We start from the raw sequence: 13079 nt of genomic DNA on the forward strand, positions 1-13079 counted from the left end.
GAAAAACCATAAATAAAAAGTATAGGCAGTCACACCCCTCTGGGCAAGAAAATCGTCTATTTATTAATGCCAAGAAAATGCATCCTGGAAGGACAAGATACAAAATTTATCTGGCTAGCAAAATTATTCAAAGGGGTGAACAAACAAACAATGTCAGACTTAGGATCCACATCCTCTTTGTGACTGGTAAACTTGGTATACTACAGCCATCTTGGGGAACCTGTTTTGGAAGGGACACACACTTACTAGACAACTGAAATAAGCTTCAGCAGCTTAGGCAGAATCTAAGCTCTCTACTTTGTTAATTATAAAAACATAGTTCCTTAAGGTTTAAGTTACCTGGACATGATGAAACTCCTCCTAAAATGAAAGCACTCCTAGCTAACCAGCAATGCTTCTAATTAGCAATACAACATGTGACAACAATTCAGATTAAGCAAACTATCATTCCAGCCAAAGAGTTCAAGATACCCATACTTAGGTTTGGTGCATACTAGATAAAGGACTTGTCTAGACTGGAGATTTCCTCGGATTATAGCCATCGGTATTGCTACCCAGTGCAATATCTGGTGTAGATGGTCAAAGCTAGATATTTACAGCAGGCAAGCCTACCCATATTAAAAATGGAGTGAGCTCCAGTGATGCAAGTAATGGCTTTGCTTGTCCATTTTAAGGGTTATACCAGTGCAGTTAAACTAATGGCAGACCAATTATGGCTGTAAGCAGGAGAAATTTCCAGTCTAGACAAGGTGGAACTTATTCAGCATCCTGCAACCTAATACATGTCTGAACCTTTGTGTACTGTGAAAAAGAAGGTTATACCTGTAACTGGAGGTTCTTCTAGATGTGTGGTGCCTACCTATATTCCACTGTGGGTTAGACATGCACATCATGCACCCAGAATCAGAGAACTTTGAAAATAGTATCTGTTGGTCTGTGCATGCACCCAGGCTCACCTCATGCTTCTGATCAAGGCAATAAAGGGCAGGGAAGATCAACCACCTCTTCAGTTCCTTCTCCACCATGAATCAGAAAGATCCAAAGCAGAAGGGAAGGAGGGCAGGTAGTGGAATATACACAGGGACCACACATTTCAACGAACCTCCAGTTATAAGTAGGTAACCACTTCTTCAAGTGATGGTCCCTATTGTATTCCACTGTGGGTGACTGCCAAGCAATACCTAAGTAGGAGGAGGGTGCAAGGATCAGGACAGTAGGGTTGAGCAGAGGACCACCGTTCCAAAGGAGGCATCAGCAGCCAAGTCCTGCACCAGGACATAATGCTTTTAAAATGTGTGGATGGAACTCCACATAGCAGCTTTACAGAGGTCTAGGAGGGTATATCCTGAAGAGATGCCATAATTGCTGTGCTCTGTGGAGTGAGCTCATACTCCTGTAGGGGGAGGAAGATTCAAGAGTTGACAGAAGAATGCACCCGGATATCAATGTAGAATGCACCCGGATACCAATTTAAAAATTCTCTGGGTGGAGATGACATGCCCCCAACTCTCTCTGTTATCGCAATAAACAGTCTCAGGGACGTCCTGATTGGTCTTGTTCTCTTCAGGTAAAAGGTCAAAGCTCATCACACATCGAGGGAGTGTGCAGTTTCAGAAAGAATGAAAGTTAAGTGAATGGATTAATTAAGGTGAAACTAACTACTACAGGGATAAATTTGGGGTGTACGTGTAAGGAAACTTTGTCTTTGCAGGTGACAGGGGGTCCTGGGTCTTGTGAGGAGCTGGAAATGGTGGTACCGATGGAACACAGCCTGGAGCCAGTGGAGCCCAAAGTTTCTGGGACTTAAGACAGTACGTACTGAGTCCTCAGAGGCAATGCTGGTGGACGGGCTGTCTGATTTTTCTGAAGTGGACTTAGAGGAAGACTTAGTCCCATGTTTATGACAGTGCTTCCTAACTAGGCACCGTCACAGAATCTGTGGGAGAGGATTCTCCAGCACCAGAGGCGGACTTTGCAGCAGGAGGCGCACTCCTTGCTGATTCAGGATGATGTATGGGGGAGTTCCCTGGCCTGGGTCCGATTGGGGTCTAATGGCCATGTCCAGGAGATACTTGCGGAGGCGAAGTGCCCACTTTCTCAGGTACAACTGGGGAAAGACTGGCAAACACTGTACTGAGCCACAATGTGAGCTTCCTCCAGGCAGTAGAGAGAGCACTGATAGTCATCACTGACCAAGAAGGATTGCGGGCAGGAGATGCATAGTTTGAAGCATGGAATTCTGAGCATAGTCCGGTACCTGAACATTGGACCGGGGGGAGGGGGAGGGGCTGTAATCCGATTCTATTCTAAAACTATCAATCAATAGGTTATTTAAGAACTATTTATAACTGTTATGTGGTAAGTCCAGTAGGGAGCCTTGAAGGGCCTAGTACATCCCCATCACAAGGTCCAATTAAAAAAGTACAGATTAACTGTACTGGAACACATGGTGCACAAGAGACCCACTAATATTTATCAAATGCGAATTTACTATAAGAGAAGATTCCATCACTTGCACTGTCCTTCATGCTGACTGCAGATTTTCTCTGGAAAAGGGAATCCCCAATGAGTCAGAGCCCTCTGCCACACTATTCTGGAGTGTGAGGGTCCATACAACTATACTAATATAAGATGGGCAACAGAGAGCTAGATATCCAAAAACCACTTGGCGCAACAATGTCCTTTCCAGTGCTCTGTCTCTCTCTCCATTAATGGCAACTGACTGACCCCACATTTCGTCAGAATGTCAGAAGTGCACTAACATTTAGTGATATGCAGTATATTTTCACAGTGATTCAAGGCAAAGACTGGACAGATGAGGGAGACAACTGAACTAGCAGTGTTGGAATAATTCTGAAAATTGATTTGTCATTTTTATAGGGCTAATGAGCCAGGAGCAGAAAGAGCTTATGTTTGAAATTACAGACTAAAAGTTCAGTACCTCACTTCATATGTGAAAAAGTCTAAGCTGTTTCTAATTTGAACGATATTAAAAAACATTCAAAGCATGACAGGTGCAAATTTACTCCTGCTCTTCTCCACTCTTTTATATCTCATTTACAAAGTCCATGTAATTTTTATATAGGTATTCCTCCCAACATGAAAAAACCTACAATTTTTCCTATAAAATACTTTTTGGGGAAAAAATGCTGCCAAAACTCCAGAAACTCATCCTTACAATAAGAAAACTAATTTGCACACCACACAAAAAGAAAAAAAATAAAGGTGGTAAAAATTTTGGTTTCAGATGCTATAGATATTATAAACTATGAAGAAAAAGGGTTTTAGAAGTGGAAAGTGATCTAATGTCTGATCTTTGAACACATTTCTGTATCTCTCAGAATAATAAATACTGGCAAACTAAGTTTTAAGAGTATTTACACAGCTACAACTAAACAGTGGCTAAGGAGGTTTCCCTGTGCTGGTGGAAGTTTTACTGCCTTAAGGTAAAAATTTAGCAAGCTATACACACCATTCTTAGTTCCAAAATATGAATTTATCTTCATGAAGGATATGACAGTCACGTGGGTCACGGATTCCATAACTTTCCAGAGCATCCAGGACTTCTGGAGCAGGGCCACCGGAACAGCTGACCGGTCCCTCACCTGCTGGAGCAGTAGCTGGGATTGGGTCAGCCCCTCTGGGGCTGGAGCAGCAGTGGTCAGCGCTCTGTTTGTCCCTGTCCCCGACAAGGTATTTTTAGTAAAAGTCAGGGACAGGCTGCAGGCTTCTGTGAATATTTGTTTATTGCCTGCGACCTGTCCCTGACTCTTATTAAAAATACCTGTGACAGAATCTTAATCTTAATCATCATGTAGCATCGCTATATATCAAGTCTTGAGGCGAGAGTCTAACCCTCATGCTGTCCCCACCAGTGGTAAAAGGGCTGAAGTGGTATGCAAGTGCTCTAAAGGGGGGATTTCCCGAGTGCAGGCATTGTGAAGACCACCACTTTGAGGCCCCCGCTCTCACCTGCCAGTCCTAACATAAGGGCATTTCAATGACAGGGCCACAGCGCTCAGAGTTATGCAGTTTCTGGACAGCACTCCAACGCACAGGGAAACCCAAGGACGTTGTTGTAACTCAGACAGATCCTCCAGAGCTGTTTGAGTTATGCTAGGGGCCTCACCTGCCCAAAGCCTCCCAGGATCAGGAGGGCACAAAGGTGGTCTTAATCTTTCCCCCAGCTGCTCTTAGAGGCATAGCACAGAATCTCTCCCTTTTTTTTTTAATAACAGACCTGAGATAAAATACAGCCATTATTTATATATAAAATGTAGTTAACCTTTCACGATACATTGCAGAACCAACATAAGCTAAAAAATGAAAATTCTCTGAACACAGGTCCAAAGGAGGTTTTCACAGGATGGCTGGCCCCACTAAATTAAGCAGGGTCCAGCTCTCCAGTGCCTGAACAGGTGACCACAGTTTGGCCAGTTAAGACAGCCAGGCAGCACATGGTACTATAAAGAAACTGGGAGAATCTGAGGAAGGAAGAGCCCCAGCAAGAGGGAGACCTACTGAGTTAAGGCTGCCAGTCAGGAGACTCCCTGGAAAGAGGGAGGAATTATCAAGGAAGCCAACAAAGGGATTAGCCTGCTGACTATCAGAAGTCAAAGCCAGTGCTGGGAAGCTGAAAAGGGCTGAGGGCTTGGAAGCCCATGGAGAAGCTAGCCAGCTATCCTTCCTGGGTGAGAAAGCCACCATCAGAAAAGGCTGGAGAGGGTTGAAGGCTGAATGCAGCAGAGGAAGGTTCCTGCTGGCTCTCAAAACCAGAGAAGGCTGACACCCCAGGCCTGATTAAGAACACTGGGACTGTGCTGGAGACCCAGGACACGGTGAGGGACACTGGGGTTGCACTGGATAGCTAGGGCACTGATGAGGGACGCTGGGGCTCTACTTGATGTACTGTGTGGAGACAGGACTGTAACTGTAGAACTTGGTATTGGGACTTGTTTTCTTATGGTTTATGTGCATGGAACTTTTATAATAAAATGAACCCCAAAGGCTATATTTATACTTTGGAAGACTATTTGGACTATTTCTGGGACTATGAAAGGGGAAACTGAGACAGGCATGTCTGTCATGCCGCAGCCAGTTGTAGGAGGGCACTCCAAGCAGGACACTCCATGACAGCACTTTTATGAAGTCTTACCATACACATCTCCATCTCAAAAAAATTAGTTTGGTCCAAAGGTGTAACAAATGTCAGCTTTTACCACTACATGCACTTTTTAATCTTATTGTATACATAGAAATATTATATTTTCTTTAAAAAGCTTACATATAAAAGCGTCAACTACAATAGAACATATTATAAGTATTTTGTTTGCATTAAAATATTGTACTTGTAATTAATTTTGTAAACATACATACCTCTGATTCTTTATCACTTAGAGATCCCAAGCTTCCAAAACTGTGATTAGAACTTTCATTATTTGTTGAGGCCTATTGAGAAAAATAATATATCATATACTATGTTCAGATTTTTAAAACAGCTAATAAATTACAGTATTTGCAGTTATGCAAAGTAAGGGTAAACAAATTTCATGCTTCAAGACACAGTGATCACCTGCAGAGACAATATGACCTGCAAGCAGAATACCAGATTTGATGGACAAATGGTGTGCTCCAGCACAGTAAATTCTATGTTTCTTAATTGCTTCTAAAGCTATTCTGAACAATGTAGTTTGGTAACAAAATTGGAAAGTAAACAACTGTATGTACATATCCTCTCTGAAAAGAATGCACGAACATAATTTATAGGACAGACCACTAACTCATGAAACAGTCACGCCAATATAACACCCATAAGGAAACCACTTAAATGATTAAGAGGTTAAGAATGAGGATGTGTTTATACTAGAGAGCTTACAGCAGCACAGCTGTACCAATGAAGCTGCACTGCTATTAAGATCTCTCATGTAGCAGCTCTACGCCAACGGGAGAGAACTCTCCCATCAACATAATTATACCACCCCCAACAAGCAGTGGAAGCTATGTCCATGGGAGAAGCAAGCCCACCGATATAGCTCTGTGCACACTATCCCTTATGCTGGCGAAACTTATGTCACTCGAGATGTGTTTTTTTCATACCCCTGGGTGACGTAAGTTTTGCCAACATAAGTGGTAGTGTAGACATGGCCCAAGAAGTATGTCAGATACAGAATCAAGTTATCATTTTGAAAGGCTTTCCTAAAAAAAAAAAAGTTAAACCTCTAGAATGATCCACATTCCTCCAGCCTTATTTTGGACCAGCAAAGTATCTGACAGATACTTTTTGAAAGCTCTGACTCTAGAGTATGCATTTATATACCAACTAATGCTAGTAGATTTGAAGAGAGAGTTAGCAATTCTTTCTTTTTGTAAGGACTGTAGTCTTCTTGTCTTGAGATTAGGATTTTGAGAGAATAAAAAAAAAAAAAAAAAAACCACCAAAAGCTATCTAATAGCCACATAACACCAGGAACCTTATCCCACCTTAGACCTTAGTTCCTCCAGTGCCACTGACATCAGGCAGCCCAGTTCCTCTACTGATTATGATCTCTTACTTGGTCTGGTACTTCTTCCTAGGTAATTGTCAGTGCATTCAATATCCTCTGTCACTGTCTTCTACTAGTTCTTCCCTGACTTTCTTCATTTTCTTTTTTTCTCCCTTCTTTAATCAATTCAACACTTGCTCAATTCAACACTTCCCATCTTAAATACAATGCACATCACAACCACCTGAGGCTTCTTTCTTTGGTATTTTCTAGAACGTCCTGCTGTCAGTTCCCATACCCTCACATTTGCTATGATGTCTTTCCATGAAACGTATAGAATCTTTCCCAATCATCTGTGATGGGCAGCCTCCAATCTCTTTTTGTTAGCCACGATCATTGGCCAACTCTCTGCTCCACACCGTAGCATTCTCAGTACAATTGCATGATATAATCTCATCTTTAGTTTGGTGTGGAGACCTGTTTGACCAGATATTGTTCGTCTTTCCAAAAGTGATGTCTGCTTTTCCTAATCACATATGAATATCCTTATCGAAGCCACCCTCAAATGTCATCACATTGCCCAGATAGCAAAACTCTACCACCTGTTCAATTTCTTTCCCATCCACCTGCACTTTTGCATCTGTTGTCTGGCTTCCTACGTTCATGATCTTGGTTTTCTTTAATTCCAACCCAATTTTTGCTGCTTCCTATTCTACCTCTGATGTAAGAACCACCATTCAGTTCCACATTATAGTTAGTAAAGCAACGTTGCTGGCAAAGTCAAAGTTGTGCAACATCTCCACTAACCACCATCTATGGTGCCCTATTATTACAGGGGTGTCTTTTTCACAGCCTGGCTGTTATTGTGTCTTTCACTGGCTCCCAAGCCAACAGCGTCTTTGCTGTGATGTTATCCAGCATAATTCCTACACTTAATACATTCCTCCTCCTGAATATAAGATTGAAGCACACATACCATCTTGCCTCTCCTCGCCCATCTCCTCTCACAAACATCCAGTACGTTCAGATCATTTTTTTTCCTCTCATGTAACCTGTGCCAGCTTTCCTGTATTGTGCAAAGTACACACATTCCACATACCTATTCTTGTTACAAATTTGATCGTCAGGATTCTCAAGATTCTCAGCTTCCTTTTGGTTTTCACTGACATCTGTCATACTTGGGTTTTCATCTATCATCTAACGTCCTCAAGTTATGCTTTGACTGAGATGTTTCTGTTGCAGAAAGGTTTTACTAGAGTGGGTTTCAAACCTAATGGCAGAACCCTCCTCTTTTATCCGAAAACTACAATTTATTACCAGTATTTTCCTACTCTTTAAATGGAAATAGTTTTCCCTATATAAAAGGATTCGACTGCCAAGAAAAAATAAGAAGTTAAACCATAAATATCCTTGGGTTATAAAAATGTATGAAGTCATGCAGCCTGAGAAGTAATGTAAAACAGGTCTTTTCTTGGCCTGGTTTATATCTATTCAGAGATCTGTTTGACAAAGAGTTCCAGAAAGCCCTTTAGTGGAAACGCTTGCCCTATTGCCAATGCATTTGATATCTGTTAGGCTGTCCATTTTCTACCTCCTTGATCAATGGATTGTTCTCTTTTCTTCCACAAAACCAATACTCAAAAGCAAGGCTGTGTAGAAATATTATGATGCAAAATTATAACTCTAGCCAGAGCAAGTGCTCATCTTGGAGACACTGGATCACTGATCCATTATTCAGCCAGTTTGCAGAATGAGACTGACCTCAGACTAGATCATGACTTGTGAATTGAAGTTCCTATTGAAACATAACCAGAATAAATAGAATTGGTAGGCTTTTCTCAGGGATCTTCCTTGTTATCTAGGAACATCTTCAGGTAGTTCTTTTTCATGTCATATCTGGTGTTCCTCTGAGATTTGTGTATTTGGTATTTGGACAGAGAAACCAACCAGGAGCACTCATTTTAAGAATCTATTTATTATGGTTTCACCTTATGTTCTGCAAACTTCTAACAACTCTTTTGCAGCAGTTAGATAGAGATAGCCTTTTCATAACTGTTCTTCCCAGGAAATAAAGGGAAACTGCCCATCAAGAGAAGAGGAAAGTTCTAGAATCTCAACTAATTGCTTGAACAGGAAACACAGATGTACTTAGGTGCAACTCCTGTGTGTCTTGCTGGTTTCAGACAGTGGAAAAATGAGGATGTGCGGGAGGTACATATGTAAAGGAATACCCCTTCATTCTCTCTCCCAAAATGAAAGCTGTCCTAGAGGAGTCATATATCCCATTTTCACAGTGACCCTTGCACATCCTACCAAAAGAAAAACTTCTTTAAAGTATATGGAACCCATAAGCCAATGTTTTTACTGGAATAAGAGACTAAACTAGAAAATAGATCATGCCAACCTACCCCAGATAGGCTACAGCATTTTCTGATGAGACTCATTGTTATACATGGTGTATGTTTTATAGATAGGTTTCAGAGTAGCAGCCGTGTTAGTCTGTATTCGCAAAAAGAAAAGGAGTACTTGTGGCACCTTAGAGACTAACCAATTTATTTGAGCATAAGCTTTCGTGAGCTGTAGCTGTAGCTCACGAAAGCTCATGCTCAAATAAATTGGTTAGTCTCTAAGGTGCCACAAGTACTCCTTTTCGTTTTATAGATAGTATATTTTCTTAAATTAAAATTAAATTAACATTTCACAGAGAGGTTTAAATAGCCACCCAATTCTACTTACTTTAGCTCCAACACTGCAACTTCCAGTACTCCCAGTGCTGCCACTCACTACTCCTGTAAATCTGGCCTCTAACAATTCTTGCCTTCTTGGGTCCAGGCTATGAAGCTCATCCATTGCACCTAAGAAATAATTTTAATTAGTTATATTCTATAACAAACTTGCTTGCATAAGAAAGTTTCCAAATAATTATACAAAATCTTCACTATAGTATAGACCATAACAAACTGCATGAAGCGAGGTCTCACACTCAGCTCGAGGGCATATCTGTCTATTATACAGTAACTTGTGAACATCTAACCAATTCCAAAATTTCAGGGAATGTTCTATACCGAACCCTATTAATTTTGGTGAAAATCAGAAATCCAGAAGAGGAAAACAGGAGACAAAAGGAGCCCCTTTATCATGTTAGCAGATCCAGCAACTTCAACCACCTCAGTAATTGTCTAGATCAAGTTTCAGAGTAGTAGCCGTGTTAGTCTGAATCCACAAAAAGGAAAGGAGTACTTGTGGCACCTTAGAGACTAACAAATGTATTTGAGCATCAAAGAACCAATAACCCCTTCCACCAGCTCTGCCCATGGTCCAATACAACTTCAATATATTGTCACCTTGAATAGTTTGTCTCCCAGACTGAAAAGAAATAAGAATGGTGGAGAGGAAGAAAGAATCTGGGTATGGGGAAAAACAGGGGCACACAGAGCTCCTGGCATGACTGGGGTCCAACAGGGGAGGAGGACATGCAGCACAGAGTCCCTGCCATTATGTTGAAGGGGTGAATGGACGTATGAGGGAGCAGAGGGATGGGGGACGCATAGAAGCCCTTGCAGGGGGAGTATGGGGAACCCTTGCATGGGTTCCACAAAGAGCCATTGGCAAGTTGAGGAAAGCTGGAAGCAATGGGGGGGGGGGCCACAGATTTCCCTCATATGCAGCGAAGGGGGAGTGGTGGGGTGCACAGAGCCACTGGCATGAAGCAGGGCAGTGGATGGGTTGCAAGGAGTCCCTGATATACAGAGAAATGGGAGGGCGGCACATCAGGAGCTCCTGGGGGAGGAATGGAGGGATGTGTGTTCAGTGAGCTCGGCCTACAGAAGCAGCAAAGCATGCAACCCTCTAGATTACGTTATAAACCACTTATGGATCTAAACCAATCTGACAGAGGAAGAGGACATTCCTAATACTCTGAATTTGCACAGAGAATTATTTATATTGTGCAACCGCTCTCTGCTTGTTCCAGTTTAACTACTGGATTGTTACATTTTCAAGTGACATTGAAAACACTAAAAAGTTTTAGTAAAGTTTTCTAAAACAAAGTTAAGTTACTTCGTATTTAAAACCACACATTTTACATAGCATTTTTTGTATAAACTATATCCCACTTAATCTTAAAAGATTTTAAAAAGCAAGGAGCACAAATACAGTATAATATAGGGCATCAGGGTGGACTGATTTAAATCAAAGCTATTTAAATTGCTGATTTTAATCAGCAAGCAGAAAACCTTAATTTAAATAATTGATGTTAAACTTGTTTTGCATTTGTACTTTTCTGTTATTTTCCTGAAAAAAGGTTGTTTCTTATTGGTTAGTAACCATTAAAACATGTTGATTTGCAACGAAATATAGCCTTTACATTAAATTTGGCACTTTTGCTAACCAGGAGGATATGCTGTACCTACACATTTATTTCAGCAATTATATTAGTTTAACATACATTTACTTAAGAGTCTTAATATTGACATTTTTATTATATTAGAAAATGGTGAATGAGGCATTTCTGATTTATTAGACTGATATTTTTACTCATGATTTCCCTCATGCTCTATTCGGATGGAAATTAGAATTCAATTAAAAATGCTTTAAAAAGCATATTTAAAAAAATTAGTTAAACTACCTTAAAATGTGATGACTAAATAAGAAAAATTGTTTAACAAAACATATTTTGCTTTTAAGACTAACGATTTATTAAACAAAGCAAGTATTATTGGTAGTTTGCGAACTGAACTGATGGTTTTTGGTCACCCTGTCATTCCAAGATTTTAGAATTAGTAGATCTCATCTTTGCACACCTAATTTTTAATAGGCCTGTGGGAATAACCAATTTTTTGGCTTGGTTGTCAACCTGAAAAAAAAAATTGAAAAACTTCTGTTTCAGACTAACGCAAAACAAAAAAAATAGGTTGGTTTTGTTTTTTTTTTTCATTTTGTCGGGGAAAAATGTACTTTTGGATCAAATAAAACACTTTAGACTGGCCCAAAACATTTTTTTCCAGTTTTTCATTTTATTTTGTTTTTGGAGGTGGGGGGACATTCTGTATTCTTTTTTAATTAAAAGGAGGTAAATTCCTAAATGAAATTCCTTGCTCAAACAAAAAGTCGAAAAAGAAATGATGTGAGATTTCCAAAATCTTTTTCTTCCTTTTTTTCCCTTCATCTGAAACTATTTGCTGAATTCATCTCAAATCTGCAAATAGTTTCGGTCAACCAGAATCTACATAGGGTATGTCTCCACACCAACTAGACATGTGACTGATCTGACCATCACAATTCTAGCCATTTTTCACACCCAAAATAAGCTCACAACTTGAAACAGAGCGAAGACGTAACCACTGCAAACCTGTTCTCCAGACTGGTAATGTACTAACCTTTCTGTATTATGCTGATCTATCTTTGATTAATAAACTGATTGCACATGGTTACCTGGTGTTGTATCAATAGAGAAATAAAACCCTACACAGCATACCTGGCTTCTGGGGCTCGGGCTGGGGGCTGTTTCATTGCTGTGTAGACTTCCAGGCTTACGCTGGAGCCCAATTTCTGGGACACTCCCACCTTGCAGGGTCTTAGAGTCTAGGCTCCAGCCTGAGCCTGGAAGTCTACACAGCAATGGAACAGCCCCACAGCCCAAGCCCCAAATGAGAAGATTTTGAAAATGTGCACGTGTGGGGGAGGAGCAGACAGGGTTGTTATTGTTAAAGATGAAATTAAGAAACAAAGATTCCCACGTTAACCTGAGCATAAGTTTGTATTATTTGCGTATGTATTTAATTGAACTATTTATTTAACATTAGTAATCCCTGTATATAAGACACAACCCTTTACTGTAGAACAATTAAACAGACTTTTCTGTCCTGCACCCTTTTGTGCCCAGGCTGCTCGTTTTGATTAATCTATACCCATGCAGGGTTGACTATTTGGCCAAGGTGGAGTGTGTGTGAGTGCAAAACCACAGCTGATTTCTGTTGACAGGGAATGTGCTGACACTTATTTTGCCAATTCAAATTGCCTTAATCTCTTCCTTGGTGTTTTTCCTTCACTGTCCCAACATAAGAGTGTAAGAAACTATGATGAAAGACCATCAAAGAATGTAATGTTATTGTCTCTCTTCTTTACTGAGGATTCTACTACCAAGAACTACTCTTATGGAATGAGAAACCACATAAGGACTCAAAAAAAACAAATATTCCTTCATAGTACATGTGCTTAACTTTGCATATGTGCTGAAATTAGACAGCCAGGAAGCAGACACACTCAGGAAGTCTGTTGTTGGCACAGCCTTACAAAGTGCAGTAGATATGTGAAGTAAATCACAAGTGTTTTTTCACCAAACATGTTCACATAGACCCCCCCCCTTTTTTTTTTTGGCAGTGGTGCAGGAGAATACTATAATTGGCTTTCTAGCAGTCATAGTGCTGCCTCAGGAATTTAGATTATGAAAGGCCCTTTATTTTATTCATATTTATCATCATACTGGGCCTAGAAAATCTCCTCTCTATAGTCTCCAAAAATATCCCTACACTGTTAATCACCATTTTAAAAATGTAACACTTTCAATTTTCACTTACATTTACTAAAAAAAGCTGT

The 13079-nt window shown here is 40.4% G+C and overlaps 1 protein-coding gene across 1 annotated transcript in view; it reads right to left on the reverse strand.

Annotated features, from left to right (window-relative positions):
• Positions 1-13079, reverse strand: part of TLK1 (tousled like kinase 1) — a 123054-nt gene that overhangs the window by 64613 nt on the left and 45362 nt on the right. Inside the window, exons 2-3 of the mRNA XM_074967568.1 lie at positions 9219-9337; positions 5377-5448 (exon numbers count right to left, since the gene is read on the reverse strand). Of these exons, the coding sequence (XP_074823669.1) occupies positions 5377-5448; positions 9219-9337 (191 nt within the window). The remainder of the gene's footprint in view (positions 1-5376; positions 5449-9218; positions 9338-13079) is intronic.

Source organism: Natator depressus, chromosome 11, assembly GCF_965152275.1.
Source record: "Natator depressus isolate rNatDep1 chromosome 11, rNatDep2.hap1, whole genome shotgun sequence".
Lineage (NCBI taxonomy): Eukaryota > Metazoa > Chordata > Testudines > Cheloniidae > Natator > Natator depressus.